A 24,642-nucleotide genomic window follows, 5' to 3' on the forward strand; every position below is an offset into this window, starting at 1 on the left:
CCAAGTGGTATGCTTTAAATTGTTTTAATGTGAACGCCCAGTTGCGGAGATATAGGATGGCCTGATACTGTCCAATGTAGCCTCAGTAAAGATCAGGTGAAAGACCACTACAATCAAGCCTATAATATTGCTAATGATAACGTCAATTTTGACGGATGCCAACTACTACCCATGGAAAACAACGCCAATATTATGGAATTGATAACACCAGATGAAGTGGTTTGGTTTGAATTTCGTGCAAAGTTACACAATAACAATCTGTACTAGCCATCCATAATTTAGCAATGTAAGACTAGGAGGAAAATGTCTAATCATCATCACCCATCATCAGCTCTTGGGCCACTGTTTTACCAATGAACAATGGAATTAACCGTCACATTATAACGCCCATACGGCTAAAAGGGTGATCATGTTTGGTGTTACAAGGATTCGAACCCGCGACCATCGGATTACGATTCGAGTGCCTTAACTACCTGGCCAGGCCAGGCCCCAAGAAATGTGAGGGTGGCACTTCAAGGTATGCAGATCCTGATAATATCACTCTTCTGTTCGTACTCAAATGTGTCAAAATATGGTATAGGTGTTTCCTTGACGAATGTGTTTAGTCTCTGGCAATATTCAGGTCGCATTCCCGATTGCATGAAGTCAACAGGTCGGTGCTCATTCTGGAAGGAAAGAGTAATCTGCACATTGTCAACAACTGGAGGCCTATCACAATTTCGTCAATTGTGTTGTGCCTATATTTTATGATTATGGCAAAAACACCTTGCATGTGATAAAAAGGAGCAGCAGATTTGGCATGTATTTTAAAGGAATGGAATTAAAATTCGTGGAAAACCAGTAACTACGCTTATGGCATTGGAAAAAAAAAATTAAAGCAAATATTCATTCATAAATTAGTCAGGCCGTACTTGTTGTTCAACTTAAGCTATGATGGCGGGTAAAACAGAATACGCTGCCAAGTTAACTGGTGGATGAGTATTTGCTGTAAATGTCTTATAAATGCTATAAGTATAGCTTACCGGTGTTGCCGACAAGTCACATGCTCAATACTTTTTTGGTCACACCTCAGATGTTATTGATTAGTTATCATCGCTTTTTGTCTACACACCAATAAACCGCAGCAAGAAAGGGACATACGACGGTAACCAACATTAACTTTAGTATCACAATCCTGTTATTCAGGTCAGGCTTACACTTGACATAAATAAGAAGATTAAAATTGCCGTAGTTCCTTTCTGAAACAATGTTAATAACTTCCTTCATAGTAACAACATGAAAACTAGATTAACAGTTTCTTTACATCACCCGCATGCATTCATACAGTCATATCAAATATCATTACTAACGCTAATTGCTTACACTAATATCGTGTAATACGAAACGTTCTTTAAGGAGAGCATACAATAAAATCACCAAACAACCGACACATTTCTGAAACTTCAAATTGGGAACTGCAAATCGAGATTTTCGTAGAGTATACTTGTAAATTGCACGCATTTAATGTGGAGATGTTACTATTTTATATAATAGTACAATAAGTAAAACAACAGCTACTGAAGTTTTTTACCCTCTACTTTGCGTAACATTATGCCTGTCCAAGAAGAAACAAATAAATGATTACAGAATCTACCTGGTTTGACCACCTATTAGTTGTACTTTTTGTCTAGATATTATACGTCGCCTTACTCTGTGTTTAAATTCCAAACGCGTTTTATGAATGCATCATATGAATATTTAATATGTAAAAGAACTACGTGTAGATTTTAAACACATTTATAAACATATCAAGGTCTAAATACATGTATGTAATGATAGCGTTTCGTTTTTAAACGTCATTTTTAGAATTTAATATTAATGGTTTTACTACATATAAACACTTTTAATCAGATTTACTGATGCATATAGACTTTACGGATTTGTTATACACTGAGAGAGCATTTTAAAAATTCTTTTTTCTGTTTATTACTTTTTAGCTTTGATTTTGAGGTTTCAATACGTCGAGCTTGTATTATGTTTATCAAAAGAGCAAGAAAGACATTTTAATTACGTATACTCAATACGTCGAGCTTGTATTATGTTTATCAAAAGAGCAAGAAAGACATTTTAATTACGTCTACTCAATAATTCCGAGCATCAACTCTTTGTTAGGAGGCTATTGACCTCATCAGGAAAGTTTGTTTGTTTTGTTTTTTGAATTTTGCACAAAGGTACTCGAGGGCTGTCAGAACTAGCTGCCCCTAATTTAGTTGGGTAAGACATGAGGGAATGTAGATAGTCAGAACCACCCACCGCCAACTCTTGAGCTACTCTTTTACCAACAAATAGTGGGATTGACTGTCACATTATAACGCCCCCACGGCTGAAAGGACGAGCATATTTGGTGTGACCGCGATTCGAACCTGCGACACTCTGATCACAAGTAGAGTGCTGGGGCTAAACTCATTTGTAACAAACTATAGGGAATTATGCCTCTAGTTTTTCTTTTCTTAATGTAATAAAAATAAAAAGTGCAATAAAAATACATAAATACACTAGTACTGAAAAGAAAGATGTACTGTTTCCAATAATCCTATTAATATCAAATTAGATGAGGAGTCTAGCCCACCTCCATGTCCTTCCTCATGTTAACCTGTATCACTGTGACAAGTTTATACTGATGTGGATCAAAAAATGTGGAAATTTACAAGAAATAGAGTTGAAATGATGGATATACGACCGTGTATTTTCTTCCTGGGCCAACACTGTGATATACATGGTAGATTTTTCTGTACAAGTGAAACAAATGTGACAAGATTTATGTAGTCAAAATATTTCAATTTAACTTATAAACTCACTAACTGGTGTAAAATCATCATCACATTATTTCTTCTGTACATGATGCACAAGAAAAAAAGTAAAGTTAAAACAAAGAGGTCTGGTGATTGACTCGTCATCTGCAAGAATTAGATTCGAATATTCGAAGATGCTCACCTTTTGAGTCATGGAACATTATAAGGTGACGATTAATCTCACTGTTCATAAGTAAATGAGTAACTCAAGAGTTGTAGGTAAGTGGTGTTGTCTAGATACCTTCCCTTTAGTTTAATACTCCAAATACATATAACATTGTTATCACAAGGTATCAAATAAATGTTTAACTTTAGTCTTAGGCTAGTGTGGTGAAGTATATTTGGAGATGTGTCATGGGATGACAGGTTGTACAGGTAAAATTAAAATAAAACTTGATACAACTGAACAAGTTTCAAACTTTGTTCAAGTAGGTCAGTTAATTACCTAAGTATGCAAAGACTTTGTGAGAAATAAAGGAGTAAATAACAATGCTTTTGCAATGCAAGTTGGATATACTCCTCAATTAGACCACTTGTCTGTGAGTATAGGGTGTTGCCATCTTGAATCACACTCTTTCATCAAAATAATAATCTTACTTCTGATATGCCTATTACCAAGTATATTAGATAAATTCAGTTCCACTACTAACAAGTTAATATTGTTTTATAGTATCTTATTCTTGGTATATCCATAAAAACAATATTAGAAACAGAAACAAACTGCTCTTTAGCCTAATTTTAATACCAGGCTAAGTATACAATCCTTACAAATGTAAAAGAGAGAAATTTATGACAATATATTAAATGCAGTTAGATGTTCTTTGTAAAAATAAATATAAAAAGTGGCTTAAGGAAATCTTAATATAATGTGAAGTAATATAAAACATTGCTAATTGTCATAAAATACAACAACGTTATAAGTCAATCAAATAAAAAATAAAGAAGGGAAAGATTCATATATTTGTAAATGAATGCACTAATTGCTGAAAATTCTTACCCACTGAGAAAAAGTTTTTTGTTTCATAAAAAAGAATCTACATTTGATCCCATTAAACTTCTTAATAAAGAAGGTTATAAATGGGAAAAGTTGCATAAGATACTACAAGGACACAACAGGTGCAAGTGTAAGTGTAAACTAGATGTTGACAATCTGACATCAAGTTGACACCAAATCAGAACACTAATATATGGTGCACTTTAAAATAATCATACAGTATTAGGATCAATATATACTTTCAAAATCTATGGTGCTGCATACATTATACAAATTAATAGGCTAATACAGTAAATGATTTAGCATCCAGTACATCTTGTCTTCAAATTATGTTATTTTTCCTTCACATAAGTAGTAACTACAGCTTGTTGAAATGGCAATATGGTATTTGATGATAGCCCCTTTAGATATAAGAACCAGTTTTTCACTTTAACGCTTAAATTAATGATCACATCCAATATGTTTGCCAATGAGATACCAAGCCATATTCCAAGATATCCACCAATGTAACTGAACAGCTCTAAATCCTATATAAAGCAGAAATGATTAAGTGTAAGTAAAATTAATATTCAAGACACATGATTAATGCTTCTTTATCAGGTTTGAGAAAAATGTAAACTTATCAGATGATTATTTTTATAGTGAGTCAGTTATTTCTAACCATTCAACAAATTTATTAATTATTTAAACCATAATGAAAACATTTTATATAACTTCATGATGTCCTTAGCACCTGTAAAACATTTTATAATTGAAAAGTATCATTTGCTAAGTCATTATATGTTTTACTGGAGTTAAACAGTATTTCCAGGTGTAACATATTCTGTGATTGTTTATTCAATGTAAAATGTTTACCTGATATTTTGGATGGTGTTGGTAAGTCGTAACCTCTTTGTTGTGAATAATAAGCGAAACCTTTACAGCATATTCTCTGGAACAAAATGTACATATAAATTAACATCTACATTTTTAGAAATCTGTGAAAGATAGTAATGTTTATAATCACAAAATCTACATAAATTTATTCTCTCACACGTAATAAGTATTTTAGTTAATTATTTTTCAGTTTGAAGAAACTCGACATATAAGTAATCAGTAAGCTAAATAAAAGACATTTTTTGGAAATTTCTGCATTCAAAATAACACTCATTCTGGTGAGAATAAAATTTAACAATTACATTTCTGAACTTTCATCAGTGAGTAAATGTTTCAATAGAAAATCATTCAGTAAGAAATTCAAAATGATCTAGTTAGTTTATTTTTATAGATGCAGTAATAAGAGTACTTAAAACTTCAGTTGACAGATGTTGTTTGACAAATGTACACAAGATGTTCCTCCTTTGATGCTGATTTGAGTAATATTTATATGAAGATAATTTAATCAATTTAAATAAGCAATGAAAATCCTTCCATAAATAACTAAATTAGAAGTTATGATTTTTCCTATATTGAAGATGTATTCCTGACACGTACATACTTCTGATTATATACATAGCTATTCTTGTTCAGTGCTACTCTTTATTTCCAAATATTTCCACACATGCCAAAAGCCTTACATTTACACATTCCTTGATTCACAGTAGAAGCACCACATACCCACGTAACTCCTTCTATGCTATTCTACCTAATTATCACTTTGATTTTTAGACAGAACCTGAAAAACACATTTAGAGTTGGGAGTAAGTATGGAAAGAAATAGCAGAGTTAGTACTTATCAATAATAAATTTTTAGTACAGGAAGAGTATAACCTCTGACAAAGTACTTTACTGCTACTCACATACATAGTTAGAATTCTACAATGAACAGATGAAATGGCTAGAGCAAGGAAAAATTAGAAGTATTTTTCAAACCCCCAAAACATCCTAATAATGGTATGATGGACCTCACATGGCAATCCAACAGTATTCAAAAATCAAGTGCTGTGAACTGACATCCATGCAAAGGTAGGACTTGTATTATACTGTTGATAAGTCAACTACACTCCAAAACTAAACCACTGGGAAGCAACATTCATGCTGAAGTTGCAGGAGCAGGAAAAAGAATCGTACCATCTTCAATATCCATCACCACAGTATCATGGAAGTGGGAATTTTGTAAGAACTCTTATTCCACAAGAAGAAGTTTGTAGGGTGAGAAATATGCAGTTCAGAAGAATGTCACTCTAGACACATTGCAAGGAATGACCAAGAAACCCTATTCTGAAAAGCAGATCAAACTTGGTTTAGTAAATCTAAGGAATGGCAGTGATCCCCTTCAGCTTTACCTGAAAATTCCATGAGTTAGTAGAGTTCAGAAAAGGCATATTTAATAAGCAAATATATTGTGAGATGTAATCAATAAGCAATGTTTTGGAACATCACATCTCTAGTTTATGTGGCTGTAATGAGCAATGTGCATTTTGTAGCCATGAAAAGTTTGAAAGTCAACATGGCCTTACAGTATGTACAATTTTAAGAGAGTAAAGTATACTTGAATAGGCAACATTTGCCACAGAGCAGGATTCTAATTTAAACATGGGACAGATCCTGAAATAATATATATAACAAAAGAAAGAAAACTTACCCAGTTACAATTACACTGAAGTCTGAAGAATAGCAACAGATGGAAGATGATAACCTGACAAAGAAGAAACCAGTATTATACAGATAGTGAGAAATGCAAGTACGGTAAATAGAAAGATTGCTTCCAAAGAGTGATGTATGGATAAGTAAGATGTCTAATCTGATAGTAAGTCACCTGAAATAACCTGTGGGAAGAAGCAAAGGAAGAATACGTCAACTAAATTAAAAGCTGAAAACAATTTCTAAGTGTGAAAGGAGTGAGATCATAAATAGAGGAGAAATGCAAAGGAATGAAAAGGTAAGGACAATAATTACTGAAGGAACCTAAGCAGGCAGTATAACAAAAAAGAGCATGAATGAGACATAGATGTCTGTCTGGATCAGAATGGCTAAAAGGAAATAGAAAAAAGGGAAATTAGTAGGGAAATGGAATTACTCCCCTGTGCTGTTGAAGGTTTAAAAAGAAAATATTAATCTGGTTAAAGGAGAGTATAAGTGGAATGTCATAGATTTCGTGAAATACTGAGGGCAAACAAATCTGACTGAAGATGTCTACGGACCAAGAAAAGAAGGAACTGTGCCTTAATGTTAAATGAGACAGGAACAAGATGACAAAGGTTCCAACAGAGGTAAAGTAAGGCAAAAGAATATTCATAATAAGGTTGAAAGTAGCTGGTGTATGACAAAGAAGTAGATAAATACTGTACACATGAATCCAAAAAAGAACAAGCATTGCTGTAAAATTGCTGAGATAATGAGAGATGGGAGAGGAAGTTGAGGACAAGCCCCTGAAATAAAATCTGAAGAACCAAGAGATCCCTAATGAAATCTTACCAAAAAGGAACAAACTCAGATAAACAAGCCCTCAGTGCACCTGAACCCAGAGGGCAGTAACCAATACTGTCAGCAGTGTAACAAGAATTATCAAATGAAACGTTGATCCCCTGGAAGAAGGACAGAATTAAGAAGGGAAATGGAAATAGGGGATGATTGAGGCTCAGAGCAAGATAATCAACTGAAGATGAAAGAGCCATTTGCTGTCTCACTGATTACATATGGATTCCAAAGTTGCTGGAATATCTTCAAATACCAACCTATGGGGCAAATGGGACAAGTGTTAGTTATTAAGTTAAGTAGGTGACAAAGGATTTTGGGACAATACAGCATCTCTCCTCAAAATATCCCAACAACAGAGGAACCACATGTGTAAAGAAAGAGCCAAAGATGACAAACATGCCAATGTAGATGTAATTAGAGCAAATGTATCCCATGAAAACCCCTCAGTGTCTTGGTGGGGTGTCTCAAAAAAGAAGTGAGGGTAAGATGAAGGCAAGAAAAAATTGGACATGGGATAAATAAATACAATAATTTGAGAAAAATGACAAACATCAGGAAGGAGGTTGGTTCAAATAACTGTTAATCTCATAAAATAACTGCTGATAATTCCATAGATGAGTATTTCCTATCCAAACCTTTGTAAATGTATTAGTAGAAGGTATAACCTCCAAAATGAATAACCAAAAACAACTGTTTTATTAAAAAATAAATAAAAGTATGAAAGAGTATGTAATTAATGAATAAGTTCAGTGTGTGGGTAAAAGTTTCAGGGTAAAACTTCAGAATAACTTACAAATTAGTATCACTGGATTATAAATACTAAACTTGATATAAATAAATCAAAAAGAAAATAATAAAAAAACTTGAAGAGAGCATAAACTAAACATCCAGACATCATCACTGCAAATCAAAAAGTGTAAGTTAGGTAGAACAGTACACTTCCTCTACAAAGAAGGTCACAAGAATCAGGTGGATGTATGACTCTTTCCTTGGTGAAAGTTTGTTGTATGATAGTTTGTTTCTTAAAATCACATAAACCATGTCAGTTTAGGTGTGTGTAGAAAAAAAAAGGCTTGTGGCATGCAAATAATTTTGTAAGGTACTGTAAGGTACTTTGCACCAAATAATATTGAGTTGTAATGATCATAACATAAACACATCAAGGCAAAGTCTTTAGCATTATACCTGAATTTACACAGTATAGAAATTTAATCACAAACACAAAAAGACACTTACACAGCTGAGTTATAATATAACAACTGTGAATAATATCAGGTTTATAAAGAAAATGAGCAGTCATATGACATTTTTATAACTGTACTGTCATGTATTGTTACATAAAATAAATCAAACTTTACTTTTGAAGTAATGGGAAATTTTATAGTAGTGTAGAAAACAAACACAGTTACCTTAACTGTTCCAAAGAAACTGCTTTCTTTAAAACATGTTTGTATAACATCATTAATGTTTTCTGAAATGTAAAATATTTAATTACAACCACATTTCTTTCTTATTTTATGCAGGTACATTAATATTAGTTTAAAATGACTGACAGATTAAAGAACACAAATTATACAGTGTTTAAACTGGAAATTTTTAAGAAGTGGAACTTGCTTTTCTGATCCACTAAGACATTTCGTTTTGTTGTATCCAAGTTTAAATATCCAGAAAAAGGGCATACCTGCATGAAACATTATGAACATTAAAACACCTAATGAAACACCTTTCTGTAGTGTTAGTTTTCCCCATGTGTTGTTTTCAGTGACAAAGAAACAGAAGCAAGCAATCAGTTTGAGCTAAATTCAGTATTACTTTGTGATATATCTTTCTAATTTTCTCATTATGCAGCAAAACAACCTATTATTTTTTGAGAATATCAGGTTAACCTGAAAGTACCACTAAGTAGATAGAGAGGAGAAATGCTAATGCCATTCTGGTATATTCAGGCAAACCTGAATTTCTGATTGGTAAATCTACAATCACAGAAGATTTGTGCAAGAAATACATGGAGTGTTTTGTAGCTGATAACTTGATTAAATTTTAATGAGAAAATTAAATGTTCTCATTTGTGTGAGAAATGAACAGGTTGAACATCTTCAAAGATAGAGAAAAAAAACTGTATTTGGACACAATAAAGAAAAACAGTGTTTGTAAACAAGTGGAACAAATCTTATACTGGATCAATAACTAGCTCATCACCTTTCTGTTCATTATGATGAAAACCCAGTAGAAATCAACAGATATACTCAATTACCAACACCACCTGGTGTGACTTTTATGTTCACACTTCCAATCAACATCATCAGGTAGTCAAGCAAAGAATATTCCAGTGATGGTACTTTTAACCTTAGATTATTTTCAATACTGCAAATTTTCTGCTACAGATGAAAGGTTATGTACTACAGAGAACAAAGCAATTAGAACAAAGTAGTCTTAAGAACTGAGAAGAAATCTGGGATTAAAACATGTACATGGATGAGTTGCTGAGAGCAACTCATCATTGTGTCATCCTGAACCAGGAACTGATTAGTTACTAATGGTGGTATCTTAGCCAAAAATGGCCTAGCAAACAGGTAGAGAGAGGTTTAGCTTCCAACACAAGTCTTAATGAGTGATGCTGAGTACCCACACCTCTTCCAAACATCCACCCAGTAATTAAAAGTGTGATCAATTAAGATCTGGACTTTTTCTTGAAGTGGTTCAAGCAGTTAAGTACTTGGAACAAATGGTGCAAGGAACCACCAACTCAACAAATGATTCTGGGCATACGATGGTCAACAAAACTAGCCTGTTAAGCTTTTGAAAGAGAAGCAACTAGGACACTGGGACATAGAATGTCCAAATTATGCGACTGATTCAAGCATACTTTGAAAATACTTCTACAGATACAAAAGTTTCATAAGATTTACACACAAGACAAAAATGATGCATACCATGGTTTTGAAGAATATCTTCTCCTTCATTACAGTAGTTTTGAAAGTAACTCTGTATGAAGTGGTAACTTAAAGTCAGTTGCAGGAGAGAAAGAAGTCTACAACATGCATTGTTTGTGGTATGTTGGGTCAGTGCTAAGTGTTGTCAGTACAAGGTTGTCAATTCTGAACAATGGATCAGCAGATGACAGAGAGCCAGGAACTCTCATGTATACTTTGTTGTGGAGCAGGGTAGGCAAGGCTATCAGTTTTCACCAATGGCTTACCAAATCCAATAAAAGCAAAGGTAGGTGGTAAATTCTGCCCCTGCAGCTCAAGAAAACTGACACAGCCCAAGTCAATCCTGGTTACTACCCAATTACTGACATGAAAATGCATGTGCATACTGTTCCATGCCTGCACTATGTGAAGGGCCACACATCATAGCCACTGAAAGGTTTACTTCTCATCTAAAAAAAAGATTTAGAAATTAGCCATTTGAATATGTTTTAGTTGCACAATATTCAAAGATGACATGTAAGAGGTAGTCACTTCAATCAGTTTGGTCAGGGTTTACAAACTTAACAAGCATACTCATAACACTCTGCATCACTCATTCACCTGAACTATGAAACTAAGAATGACATGGTGAACAGTACCTAATTCTTAATAAAGTTCTTAAAACAATTTTTTACTGAAACTGGCTGTTTGTTTCATGTCGTTATCTCAATATGCTTTAAATATTTGCTCAGTGTTCAACCTGTGATAATGTCTTGGCCAACGGACACATTCTGAACCACTTTGAGAAGTAATTAATAACAATACAACACACACTAATTACCCTTCTTGCTTTTGTGCAGAAAACAACTGTATATAAGCATATTCTTTCAAAAGGAGAATCCATTACCATCTGTTGGAGATATCTTTAACATAGCTAACTTTTCTTCTAGAGAGTACATGTGGTACAGCATTTATAACATCATTCAAACTCCACACAGATCTGGAGACAACTAGTCACAAAACAGATTGACTACCATATATTGTTGATTTCTAGCAATGGTACAATGAGTCATTTTGCACTAATAAGAAACCATGTATGTAAGGACCATGTTCGAAAGTTTGTGATGCATCATCTTGCTGTAAAGCAGTAGTACCCTAGTTATGTCCATGTTAATGCAGTGTAGTCTCTTCTTGTATGGTTTGTTATTACTGTTGTTTCAATAGCTTTAGCTGCTCCATAGTGTTCAGGATTTAGCACTCAAAAAATGGCTATATCTTTTAGCCTATGAGATAGTTCATAAATTTATGCTACTGACACAAGTAGTAATACATAATTAAACTTTACTCTTGTATCATATTAATCTGATGGGCATTTATACCTTATTCAAGTGTTTTTTTTAATATTAAATAGCTATTTCAGTTGCAAGCTCTTTAAAAGTAGTAGTAGTAAAGTTTGACAAATTCTAAAGTATCATCACTGGGGAGCATTTAGTGTATGACTCACATATGCAATTACACACTTTATATCATCATGTACCTGTGGCAAAAAGAGTGTCTCTATCACTACTATATTTATCTAGGAAAAATGGATAGTTATAACAAAAATAAGAATGCTTCACAAACCAGAGTGCACCAGCATCAGTCAATACAGACAGTGCTGTACATGGTTATAGTACTAAATCTTATTGTACTATAGTCCTTCCGTTTATTTGTTAGACATAATTATCAAACCTAATTTCTATTATTTGAAACTACTTACATTACTAACAAATGTAATATGCACCAAGATAAAACATACAAGACAACTTCATTCAAATTAAGCAGCAACAAAAAGCAAAAACAACAAGTGAGTATAAAATACCTTTAGTCTCCTTCAACTTCAGTTACATCAGTAATGACCGTTTGTAAAGAATATTAAGATCTTTGACTTTTATAATGTTTTGCAGACCTCTTGTCTGCACAACGTGTAAATAATAAGCCTTTAAAGAGTCTGTACATTTTAAACACATTATACAATTGTATTTTACTAAATGTTATACCTAAGTGATCGTGGGTTTGAATAATGATGAAGCATTTTATTCTTTTAATGCTCTGATGTGTGCTGTTGAGCTACAAATGACAGTATATGTGCTGGGAAGTCTGAGAGAGCTCCAGATGATATGGGGATGTGAAACAGTCAAATTGTTATCTGATAATCTGAAAATTTTGGTTTGAAAGGGACTTAATTTTGAGTATAAACTAAATATATATATTATAAAAAAAAAATATGTCTTGAAGTAATAGGACTCCACTACAGCTTCTGGAGATGAAACAGTATTTCCAGCATACTCTGACTGTATTCCATTGATGCACTATAATCCATTCCTAACCAAATACCAGTCACCAATTAGTTCCTATCAAACACTAACACTAGACTATCCAAACTGAGCATCATCTGTTTCAACAACTGTATTTAAGTCTAGATATCACAAAACATTACTTTGTAGAGATGATCAAAATCGTTCTTGATTGTTCTTTTAATCAAATATTAATGATACCACCCATTTCATGCCACTAAATTAGCTAAGTTATGGTGTATACAGCTACTTACTATCAGCTTTTTCATCACTATACAACTGGTATAATGTCAAACTTAAAAGTACTTTTGTGTTTGTGTATTAGTTCTGAAACTTTTCTTTGTTTTTGTTTTTTTTAGTTTAATATTATGTTCTTGAGCCACACACATCTTTACTTTTTCTTATACCCTATCTCCTCTAAAAGCTGTTTTCTTTTCACTGAAAATCTAATATCGAGTTATTGCCTGAAACATTGTCATAGTATTTTCCGAGGTAATGATCATAATTTTGCAAGTGTTTCATCTTGCTTGTTTTCTTCTACAATTTATAATTTTGTTCACCCACACAACATGAGACAAGTTATAAAACATTCATCATTTTGGAGTTGTAGGAGTATAGTGACAGATGTATTAGACATTTTATGAGAAGTATGTAACACAATACGTTTTTACGATAGAATACACACATAAAGGCTTACAAGTCTTAACACATTTACAAAGAAACAAACAGGAATTATGTAAAAGATATAACATACATACATATATTTTTATTTTAGATACAAATTGATAAGTAAAACTTAATAGCAAAATAAACAATATGATTAAAACTAAATAAGTTAAAAGATGTTCATGACATATCAAGAATAATATGAGTTTTACACAAAATCATACCTGGCAATTACATTCTTAAAAGATATTAGTTTAAAGACCATTCATTTAATATTATATTGATTAATTTGGTTATAAGAACAGTTTTACACTTGCATGTTTTCTTTCACTTTGCAAACATGTTTTATATCATTTTGAAAATATGTCTTATGCCACTCTGCAAGTTTAATTTTACATCGAAAGATTCTAAAAATTCAAAATATTTATAATGTTGTAATAAAATCATTAACACATTTGTCTACAAATTACTTTGGGAAAACCTTTGAAAATACAGACTGATATGACAGAAACTGACAGACTTCCAATTATTTTTTAAAGTACTTACTGTTTCTCTTTCATCTGAACCTAGATCTACTGCTTCAAAATGTGAAACTTCATAAATAATCTCTCTGATAAGAAAAGCAACACATACATTAGATGAAAATATTTATTCACAATAACAGAATGGCTTACTCACAATAAAAGTATGGCTAGTAAAATATTATATTTTAAATGATCTAAAAGACATAGATCAGTCTAACATAGTTAATACATAAATACACCTAAAAATAAGTATTGAATTGAATTGTATAATTATGTATATATGTAGGGAGACTATCAGCCCAAAACTGTAATCTGTTTGATGGTTTAGGCAGGTTCTTTAAATATTTTGTTGAAAATATGGTTCAGTCTATGAAACAATGAATTAATCGATTTCTTCAATAACATAAACTACAGCCTGCATTTAATTTACTGTAGATTACAAATAATAGTTGAAAAAGTTTGTATCTAGGTTGTTGGTGCAAAGCAATTTGGGTATCTTCACCAAACAGTCAGTAAAAAAAACAACAACATAAATGTATACTTATTGTAAAAAAAAACAAAAGTTAAAATGATAAAGTAACAAAAATTTAAATAGAATGATTAAATTGAATTAAAGAGGTCAATTGCTTGTAAAAAGTAAAAAATACAAACAAGTTGTACAGTGTCACCATCACTTAGGTCACTGTTCATTGTCATGGAGTAAACCTGTGGGGAAAACTTCTAAAATTGTTTCATCTCTCATAGTCATAATGATTTGACCTGGTAAAGCTCATTAGAATGTTGCTCACTCCAAGTTGACTACCACCTGGCACAAAGCCAAGCCTTCAATACGGGACCATAATCCTCACACAAGACAGGCAATACTTTAATGGCACCAGAGCAGATGGATTTAGCCATGGAGTTAGTGAGCTCATTCCTGCAAATACCAACATGTCCAGTTGTCCAGAAAAGCTGGATATGATAGAAGATAAGTTAAAATAGGCCAGTTGTTTTTGAGTATCAAGGAGAACAGGGTGAGAACTAATGCTAAATGATTCCAGGACCAGTAGAGAGCTAAACAAGTTGGTGTGAATAGTATAATCTGTGTACTGCACAGCTTTTAAATAATTTTTTCATCTCAGAACTTGCCCCCTGCTGGTGCTGCAATAAGTCTAGGGATTTACAATGGTAAAATCTGGGGTTCAATTCCCCATGGTGAGCTCAGCAGATAGCCAGATGTAACTATGCTATAAAGAAACACACACCCTATCAGAACCATAGACCAGAGGCCCATAGTTCAGTTTGAAGCATATGAGGACACAATAGATCCGAAGCATGGAACATTGATTAACTCCCCAAGAGGTAGAAGAGAGGACATGGAGGATGTTCAGTGTTTTTGTACATTTGTCACATTGTTACTTGATGTGAGGAATGAAAGTTAGTTTCCTGTCAAAGATATGCCCCATGACCCTACCTCAGAGACAATAGGAAAAACATCATCATTGAGATGGGGCTCAGGATCAGGGTGTATACCCCATTGGCAGCAAAAGTGCAAGCAAATGATTTTAAGGAAATAAAAGGTAAACCATTGTGTTTGGTCCACTTTAACAAGCAACTGAGGGCGGTTTGAAGCTGCCACCCAAGAAACATCATGTTTGACAACCAACATGAGATGTAGAAGTTGTCAACATAAAGCTCATTCGAAACAGTTGGAGGAAGTTGTGTAGTATAGAATTAATCTTGATACTAAAAAGTATGACACTCAAGACAGCCCTGAGAGATTCCAAGTACCTGTGGAAAAGAATGGGAAAGTGTCGTACCCACAAGTACTTGGAATTGCCTCTCCAGTAAAAAGTTGACAAAAATAAGAAAATGGTGATGTAAGACATAGGAGTGGAAGTTTCACAAAATGCTGTGCCTACAAGTAGTGTCATAAACTTTCTCAAGGTCAAATAACACAGAAACATGATTTCCCTCCTGAGGAAGGCTTTCCTGATTGATATTTCACGTTGAATAAGGTGGTTCATGGTCGAGCTCTGTCAATGGAACTTACACTGGGTGAGCAAGAGGAGATTGTTTGACAAGATAAGTATTATGCATTCTCTTGAATACCTTAAAATGAGAGCTAGTCAAAGCAATTGGATGATAGTTAAAAGGAATCTTGGGACCCTTATCAGGTTAAAAGAAGGAAGGACAATAGCCCAGCAGAAATGGAAAAGAAAAACATTCTCTTGCCAGATCATGTTAAAAATCACCAGAGGCATAACAAGAGTTGCAGCAGAGAGATGACACAGTTTCTCATAGTGAACATCATCAGGTCTGACCAATGTACTACCAGACTGATAAAGAGCAAGCTTGAGATCCACCAGCATAAGAGAGCAGTTACAGTCATAAAAATGACCAGTTGAAAGAAAAGAGGTAATGCTCTGCCGGACAATTGATGACTAAGAGAGAAGGAAAAACAATAGAAGTGCTAGATGCAAGAGAAAAAAACTCTTCCCATGAGTATCAGCAATGCTCTGGGCATCAGCAACTTCCTGACCATTGAAGGACAAGATGGAAGGGGGATGGGAAGTATACTTTTCCCACTGGCTTCCTGAATCTTGTTACACAGGATTTTGAAAATGGTGGTAGAAGAGATGCTAGTTGTGAGCTGAATCCAAGATTCTTTTTGTTTTGATAACTCACCTGCATTGCAATGGCATGAGCCTGCTAGAAAGCAATGCAGTTCAAAAGGTTGGGATACCTGCAAATGTATCCCAGAATCAGTTTACCTTTAATGCCTCTTGGCAGGAAGGACTCCACCAAGGATGGGAATACCATGGAAAAGTGTCAAGGTCTTAGGAATAGAATGAGCAGCTGCATAGACAATACAGTCAGTTGCAGCTACCACATGGTCTTCTAAATATGGCAGACAGACAACAGTAGGATCAAGTTCTTAGAGAGCAGTGAAAGAGGGCCAGTTAGCTTGGTCCAACTTCTACCAAGTCATGCCTGTATGGTCGCATCAACCACAAAAAATCTCATTCAAACAATAGGAATGACGTCACTGTCAACCTTCCAAGAAAAGCAAGAGAAAAGTGAAGGGGAGCAAAGAGAGAGATCATTGGCAGTAAAATACTGACTAGGTGCAAGAAGATAAGGATAAAAACTAGTATTGAAAAAAGAAAAGTTGTGTTCTGAGAAAATGTGTTCTACATAATGACTTTTTCCATCAGTGGTGACGAGAAAACCCACTTGTAGAGTAAAATATATATGTAAAAATGGCTGGTTTGGGTTGAGAAAATTTTCATGTGGAGGAGTGAACAACGTTTTGACCTTCTTTGATCATAATCAGGTTCACAAAGAAAGAACCTCATGATGACCAAAGAAGGTCGAAACATTGTTCTCCCTTCTACATAAACCTTTTCTCAATCCAAACTTCTTCTGTCAATATCAGCACCATTCCAAAGGGGACTGTGTCCATTAAAGTCTACAAGGAATAAGAGACAGGTAGAGAGAACAAAGAGTGATGTTAAGACCCAAGAAATGACAGATTGAGACAGCCTCTGTGGGTATATTGAGCTGCAAAGACAGGATGGGCACATGCTTGTCGATCAGCAGTGCCATCCCTCCATGCACTCCCCATTACACAACCTTTCATTCCGGTATAAAGAAAACTGCCAAAAAGTGACTGTATTGGCAGGCTTTGGAAATATTTCCTGTAAGGAAAGAAACACAGGATGATAGGATTCATTGAAGGCCTAAATATTATTCAGATTAGAATGGAAACATCGACAGTTCCATAGCATCAAGTGGACCTCTTTATTTATGTGGAGAAGAACTGGATGGAGAACCTTTTGGTTGACAACCACCATTTGTGTTTATGAGTAGGAGGTCTGTCAAACTCCATGGATTCTGCTCTGGATTGAGTGGAGAGATCTTTCTCAGTAGATGGATATTATTGTGACTGAGGTGGGGGAATGAATAATTGTTATACATGTTAGGGATGAAAGAGTAGATCCAAGCAAATGTCAGAAGCCAGTGTCAAAAGAAGTGGAGCTGGGCAGTCACTGGAAGGGACGGTGGGGACAAAGATTTGTCAGTTTGCTTATTCATAGAGGGCAAAAGACTAAACTCATTTGAGAATGATTCTGTCAAAGGCAGAGGAGAATCTGTCAGTACTCCTGTGGTAGAAATGGAATGTAGTGCAGCAGCATATGTCTGAGATGGAGCTGGAGACAATAGCTTTTGGAGCTTGAAGTAAGAAATGTTGTTAATCGTTTTTAAATGCTGTACTTCTTTCTCCTCCATCCACCTTGGTCAAGAACAAAAGTAAAAGGAGTAAAAGCCACTACAGCAAAAAGCAAAGGTTCAGTTTGTGTTTGTAGGCATCAAGGTCTTTGCCACTGCAATGAGCACACATCAAAGAACCATGACATGATGCCTGCAAGTGACAAAACTCCTGACATTGGGAACTTTTGAGAGGGTTTGGAATACATGGCCATACCTTACAATTCAGATAAACAACCATGACAACAGCAGGTAGATGTGGTGATGTAAATGTCAAAATTGGAGAGCATAATTTCATCCATATGAGTGGAGATAAGCCTCACTGCAGAAACTCCTTGGATGGAGAAATCAGTAATGATATATGACATGGGGATGTTCTTCAAATCCCTCTCAACAATAATTCCTCATGAAGTATTCAAAGTAGCATAGGGAGTACCCTCAATGGGTATATCTCAATGACTTCAAATTCAAGAGAAATTCACTGTATTTTAGAATAGATGTTTCTTCCAACATGTCCCCAGAATGTAGCTTCTTGGGAGAGCCAGCAAGCCCCTCTAATCCTTTCTGCAAAGGAAAAGAAAACATTAGTCCGAAGGTTTTGCCTGACACAGAATGCCGTATGAGAAAGTGAGGCACAACTGTACAAGGAGTTGAAATATAGTGTTTTACTTATGATCTGTAGTTTTTTTATGCAACAATTCCAGTGTTTCAAGAATACTATAGCCAAACACTGGCATCATAAATAATGTCTACAATACCTAAAACTGGTTCCCAGTTGCCTTAGCCCAACACAAATAGCTTAATGACCCTGGGGATGACCACCTGAGGCCACCCATTTAGAGGAATTGAAGGCCAATAGGTGTGTTAGGGCTGGACTCTCAACTACCAGGATCTTCTCCTTCCCTTCATGTGTGTGGATGTTCAGATCTCACAGGAGGTAAACAGAAAAGACAGAACCTTCTCTGCCTTTTCACCACAACAGGCATCCACACCAAAGAAGATCAAAAAGAAACTTTTGACTTAAAACTACCGTAGACCTAATGTACAAGGATGGTTTGGCATAAAATGAATGCAAACTATTAAAAAAAACTAACTTATTGATCTATATTATTTGATAAACAAATACTCCTTATTTTACACACCAAATACATCTCTGAATTCTCAATAAATACTTCACTTCTTATTACTAGTAATTAGTCATATTTATAACTAATGTCACACTCAAATCTTAATCAAATTTATTAAATCTAAATTGCACCCTCTATCAAACATCTATATAATAAATTTAAAAAATACCTTACCATAATTTCTGCTCCTTTATTGTGAAATAACTTCAACAATCCAGTTCTTGTTAAAAACAACACTAAACTTACATTTCATAAAGTGATTCTCTTCTCCAAGACACAGTATAGGGGAAGGATGGCCCCTTGTGTATTGCTGTTCTGTCACTGGCGAATTTCTCCTTATGTAGATAGTCAAGTGATCAAATTGTGGCTCTGTCTTTGGTGATTATCTGGAAATAGTCTAAACAGGAGCACTGTGCACATCAGCAGATTCACCTATCATCAGTTTCCCAGCAGGCTGTTCTTTCACTCACTAATATACTTTAAAAGACCATCACCATGGAAGGCTTGGATCCACACTGATTCCATTTTATATAAAACATACAGCTATTCTCAACACGTGCTATACCTTGGGAATCCCACTGTTTTGCAACAAAACTTCTTCAGCCAAATGATGATGGAATTCAGTATCAAAAGCACTAACATAATAGTGACTTCTCAGTTCATTACAAATCGATTTAAAATTTTATTTGGTAAAGTCATGTGTGGCATCTTTATTCTTTAGATCCACTGTCGCCATTGCAATGATAAATTCCTCAGTACATACAAAAGCCATAACTAATATTAAGCAATGGTAGCTATATCAACATGTTTTGAATGACACAGGAAAAGGAAGTATACAGAGCAAAATTTTGGAACAGTAAAGAAAGGAAGGAATAGACTTCAGACAAACTTGTGAAATATTAGTTAGCATGTTAACAAATTTCAGATACCAAACAGATGAGAATATGAAGATTTAAACAAAGTCGATGTGCATCTTTAAATGAAGATCTGCAGTTTACAATGAACGTAAATCCATTAATGTCACAAATACACAGATAGAAAATAATCTCAAATTTATAAGGTAATATAATCAAACAGATTTCAAACATCATCTCTCCATGATGATGGTCTAGAAGCACAGAAAGAATCAGTTAGACAACCAGCAACATTTAATAAATAAAATAAAACAAGAAATAGGTATTTCATGTGTAACTTCAAAAGACATACTGCTACGAAGTGCAGACAAAATCACATACGGAATAAGAACTCTTCCCATAGGATATCAGAAGGTGAGAAATGTTATACATATGCAAAATATGGTTATTATAACTAAGACTATAAAGACTCAACAGCTTTTACTATAACAAAGTGGCAATGTTTGACAATATTTTAAGGATAAGTCTCTAAGCTAAATCATATCAAAGGAAAAACATTGGCAAATAGGATTTAGGTTGACTTACAGAGTGAAGTACAGTTGAAAATACTATATCTGTCTCAAATAAGACAAGATATTTATTATTTAAACAAACCACTTCACAAATCCACAAGTTCATTGAAAGTTTTGTAGGATGTTAATCATCAGTGGTTCTCGAGCCACAACAGTTTGACCTCATTTTATAGTGAAAGGTGATAAATTGCTCTGGTAATAAAAACAAGAGGACAGAGTGATGCAAGCAGTAGATGGACAAATAGTTCAAGAAACAGTAATGTAACAAGTTATCCTTACTGTAAGAAGATTCTCTATAACTCATGATATGTGAATAACTGTCACTGAAGAACACACACTTGGAACTAACTTTGTGAAGAGACATTGAAAGAAAACTTAGTCTAGCTTCAAACAGTTTCACAGTCTATGAATAGGAAGTCTTTGTACACTACAAAACAATTATTACACTAGCAAATGAAGTTCATGTGATAAAAAGAAGGGTTGTCACTGTATTACCAAGAAGTAAAAGGTTAAAACTAAGGCTTTTTAGGAGTAAATCTTCACTTAATGACTGGAATGAGTAGAACCAAACATTATAGAATATTCTGAGGAATTCACAGTAGGATGAGCTCACATGGATTTCAAGAATAAAAACGTCATATACAAATTTACCAGAGACAGACTTAAATTAAATGGTAATAAAATGAAATTTCACAATGATATCAGGAAGACAAGTTTCCATCAAGAGGATATAACATGCCCATAAAACCTCTGTCACAAGAAAGAAAAACTAAGCAGGTGTTTGAAAAGCACATATATATTGTTCCAAATGTTTCAATGATGAAGTTTACATGATGCAAAAAAATTATCTTTATGTTTATCTTTGGAAGTACATTTGTGAGCAACTACCAAGATAAACTGCAACTGGAACAGTTAATCTGATGAGGATAGCAGGATGCCAAAGGTTCCTGTTGAGACCACTTTTAGAGGATCACCAAGGATAGAGCCTTCAAAAAACGGACTAAACTACTTACCTGATAAAAAATCTACCAGAAATAATGCAGTAAGAGAGGAAAAGGGGTAAGAGGCCATGACATCTGCATACCATAAATTTCAGAAAAGCAACCCATCAAAATGAGTATTTGACAATAACTAGAATTTTAATGAATTTCAGAAATTGAGAAACTGTGTGAAATATTCAGAAACATGAATACATTTTCAGTAATAAGTAGTGAGTGATGAATAAGAAGTTACTGAATAATGAATGAAAATTTAATAAGTTCATTATAAATCAAAATTCAATAAATTCATAAGTAACTGATTCAGTTGTGTTTGTATTGAGTGTTATAACATTTATTCTGCTATTAAGCTTCTCTGCGAGTAGTGTGTTCATCAATGAAGCTAACTTGGGCATTTGTTTTATAATTTATATTATATACAGTAGTTTTGGGGCTTTCTGCTCAAAATTTTTATATTTGAAGTTTTAAGAAAGTATGTCTGTAGCCAAAGTTATAAAATTAACAAAATTAATATTGTTATGTGAACTGTGCTTGGTAGTATTTTACTAGATACTCCAAATGAACCAATCTGAAACAGAACACAATAAACATTATAAATGCACCAGCTACACTACTGGTTTAATTATAATTATATACTAAAAGAATCATACACAAAAGAAGACTATTTATCAATATTTCAAACACCTTCCTAAATGTTCTCTATTAGTGATCATAATTGATAATCATTGAAATCTATCAAACATCTATTGAAATTTTAAAGCCAAAAATCACTTTCTGAACAACTTCTAAATTGTATCTTGTCCTCCATGTGGTAATAAACCACTTTCTAATACTTTATAACTCTTAAAATAATTTAATAAGTTTATATATATATATGTAGCATAAATTTCATTTTTTGCTTGCAAAAGCAGCTTTTTTAATTCAAACACCAAAACACAAATGTTGTTATATGTAGGTAACACTAACCTGCAGGGAATACGACATAAGCCTTCACAATAGTGTCGTGCGTCAACTGTCTCTGACTTAAGAGGTTTTGTTCTGCAGACTGAAAAGCAAAATTATATTTATAGAGATCAGATATAATTACATTGGTAATTAATGTATAGTAAAAAAGTAGATGTTTTTTGCTTTACCATTTGGTAGCCATCGTCTTTAAAGAGCTATTATAATGTAGTTGATAATGTATATTTACAATATATATGTGTTAATTTATGTTGCGTAGGCATAATATATGTCTCACTTACTTGTTTCAGTACAGAATTTCTTGAATTTATTCAGGTTACAACCTCTTATGTTTGAATGGTTTGGTTTGTTTTGAATTTGTATTCAAAGAGCTATTATAATGTGGTTGACAATGTATATTTACAATATATATGTGTTAATTTACGTTACATAGGCATATGTTCCACTTACTTGTTTCAGTACAGAATTTCTTCAAATTATTCATGATAATTTAAACTTTAATTTAAATTAAACCTCTTATGTTTAAATGGTTTGGTTGGTTTTGAATTTCACGCAAAGCTACGCAGCGCTATATGCACTAGTCGTTCCTAATTTAGCAGTGTAAGACTAGAGGGAAGACAGCTAGTCATCACCACCCACTGCCAACTCTTGGACTACTCTTTCACCAATAAATGCCCGACACAAGAGTATAAACGAGTACTTATACAGCAACTAGAACCAAAATTAAACTAATACAAAGGAATACCTTTATACCTATACTAATTAATAACCTAATATTCAACTGCAATGTCCCTTACAATCCCATACTCGTTTATATTCTTGCACCTAAGGCATGTATCTTGCAAGGGTCATTTTCAAATTCCCCTTGTTAACTTGAAGATGACCTGGGAAGGTCGAAACACTGAACTTTGCTGACACTGCACAACAAAGAGTTTGCTTTTTGAACACTGTTGGGTGTTCCTTATAGATTTTTGGTTGCTGACCACGAAAATCACACACAAATTTGCCCATCACATACTGTTTCATCACAGTTGTTGTGTTGAAAATTTCTGTTTTTCAAAGCTGCCAAGTTGATATAACCAAATTCTTTGCACAAGTTAACAGTCTCTGTTTCTGTGTTGACATTGAAGGATTGTTCTCCGCTTTGGGTTGTGATCACAACCTGCAAGAGTGGCATCTTTTTATTGGTTCATCAATGTTAAGCCTCAAAGCTGTTCTGTTATACAATGGCAATATTCACCCTTTAATACCTGTTGGCTATGCAGCACACATGAAAGAAACCTACGAGAACATGGAAATGTTGCTGAATCACATTCAGTACAGCAAGTAGAACTCGAATATCTGTGGAAATCTGAAAGTTGTTGCTCTGTTACTGGAACTGCAGCTCGGCTATACAAAGTACTGTTGTTTCATCTGTGAATGAGACAGTCATGCCAAAGAGTCACTTTATTCTAGACAGAGCTGGCCACTCAATAAAAAGTTAGTTCCAGAACAGAGAAATGTGATGCATGAACCACTTGTCGACCCAGCAAAGATTTTTTTGCTTCCTCTTCACAAAAAATTGGGACTTATGAAGAATTTCGTGAAAGCAATGAACAAAGAAAGTGAAGGTTTTTATTATTTAAGACAGATGTTTTTAAGAATAACTGACGCCAAGATCAAAGAGGGCATTTTTGTTTGCCCTCAGATCAGACATGTTATGAGTGACAAGTGGTTCAAAGATCTGTTAGTTGGGCCAGAAAAGATTGCCTGGAAAGCCTTCAAAGACGTTGTTGACAATTTTCTTGTCAATTACAGAGCCCCACATTATATTCAGCTGGGAGACAAACTTCTCAAAGCATACAAAACAATGAAGTGCAACATGTCACTCAAGATTCATTTCCTCCACTCACACTTGGACCTCTTCCTCGCAAATCTCGGTGCTGTCAGTGACAAACACGGTGATAGGTTTCACCAGGACATTGCTACAATGGAAAAACAATATCACAGCAACTGGAATCCATCAATGCTTGCTGACTAGTGTTGGACACTGCAATGTGATGCACTGGACATTGAATACAAATGAAAATCAGGAACAAAACACTTTTAATTATGTTAAACTTAGTAGCGTATTAGAAACATAAACACAATTAAATACGCTATTGCCAATAAACAGTTAACTGTCTATTTCTCAGAGTTCCTACATGATGAAGCAAAACCAAAACTATGTATACCC

The 24,642-nt window shown here is 34.1% G+C and overlaps 1 protein-coding gene and 1 long non-coding RNA gene across 5 annotated transcripts in view; one reads left to right on the plus strand and one right to left on the minus strand.

Annotated features, from left to right (window-relative positions):
- Positions 1-24,642, plus strand: part of LOC143253354 (uncharacterized) — a 90,281-nt gene that overhangs the window by 21,425 nt on the left and 44,214 nt on the right. The gene's annotated exons all lie outside the window — the stretch shown is intronic.
- The window catches only part of LOC143253352 (bile acid-sensitive ion channel-like), a 62,612-nt gene continuing 41,532 nt past the window's right edge, over positions 3,563-24,642 (minus strand). Inside the window, exons 8-12 of one of the 4 annotated variants that reach the window (XM_076507105.1) lie at positions 22,431-22,509; positions 13,685-13,748; positions 8,634-8,695; positions 4,681-4,756; positions 3,563-4,352 (exon numbers count right to left, since the gene is read on the minus strand). In XM_076507105.1, the coding sequence (XP_076363220.1) occupies positions 4,158-4,352; positions 4,681-4,756; positions 8,634-8,695; positions 13,685-13,748; positions 22,431-22,509 (476 nt within the window). In that variant the 3' untranslated portion in view covers positions 3,563-4,157. The remainder of the gene's footprint in view (positions 4,353-4,680; positions 4,757-8,633; positions 8,696-13,684; positions 13,749-22,430; positions 22,510-24,642) is intronic. The other 3 variants (XM_076507109.1, XM_076507108.1, XM_076507106.1) reach the window with 3 other exon arrangements.

Source organism: Tachypleus tridentatus, chromosome 6 (assembly GCF_004210375.1).
Source record: "Tachypleus tridentatus isolate NWPU-2018 chromosome 6, ASM421037v1, whole genome shotgun sequence".
Classification (NCBI taxonomy): Eukaryota; Metazoa; Arthropoda; class Merostomata; order Xiphosura; family Limulidae; genus Tachypleus; species Tachypleus tridentatus.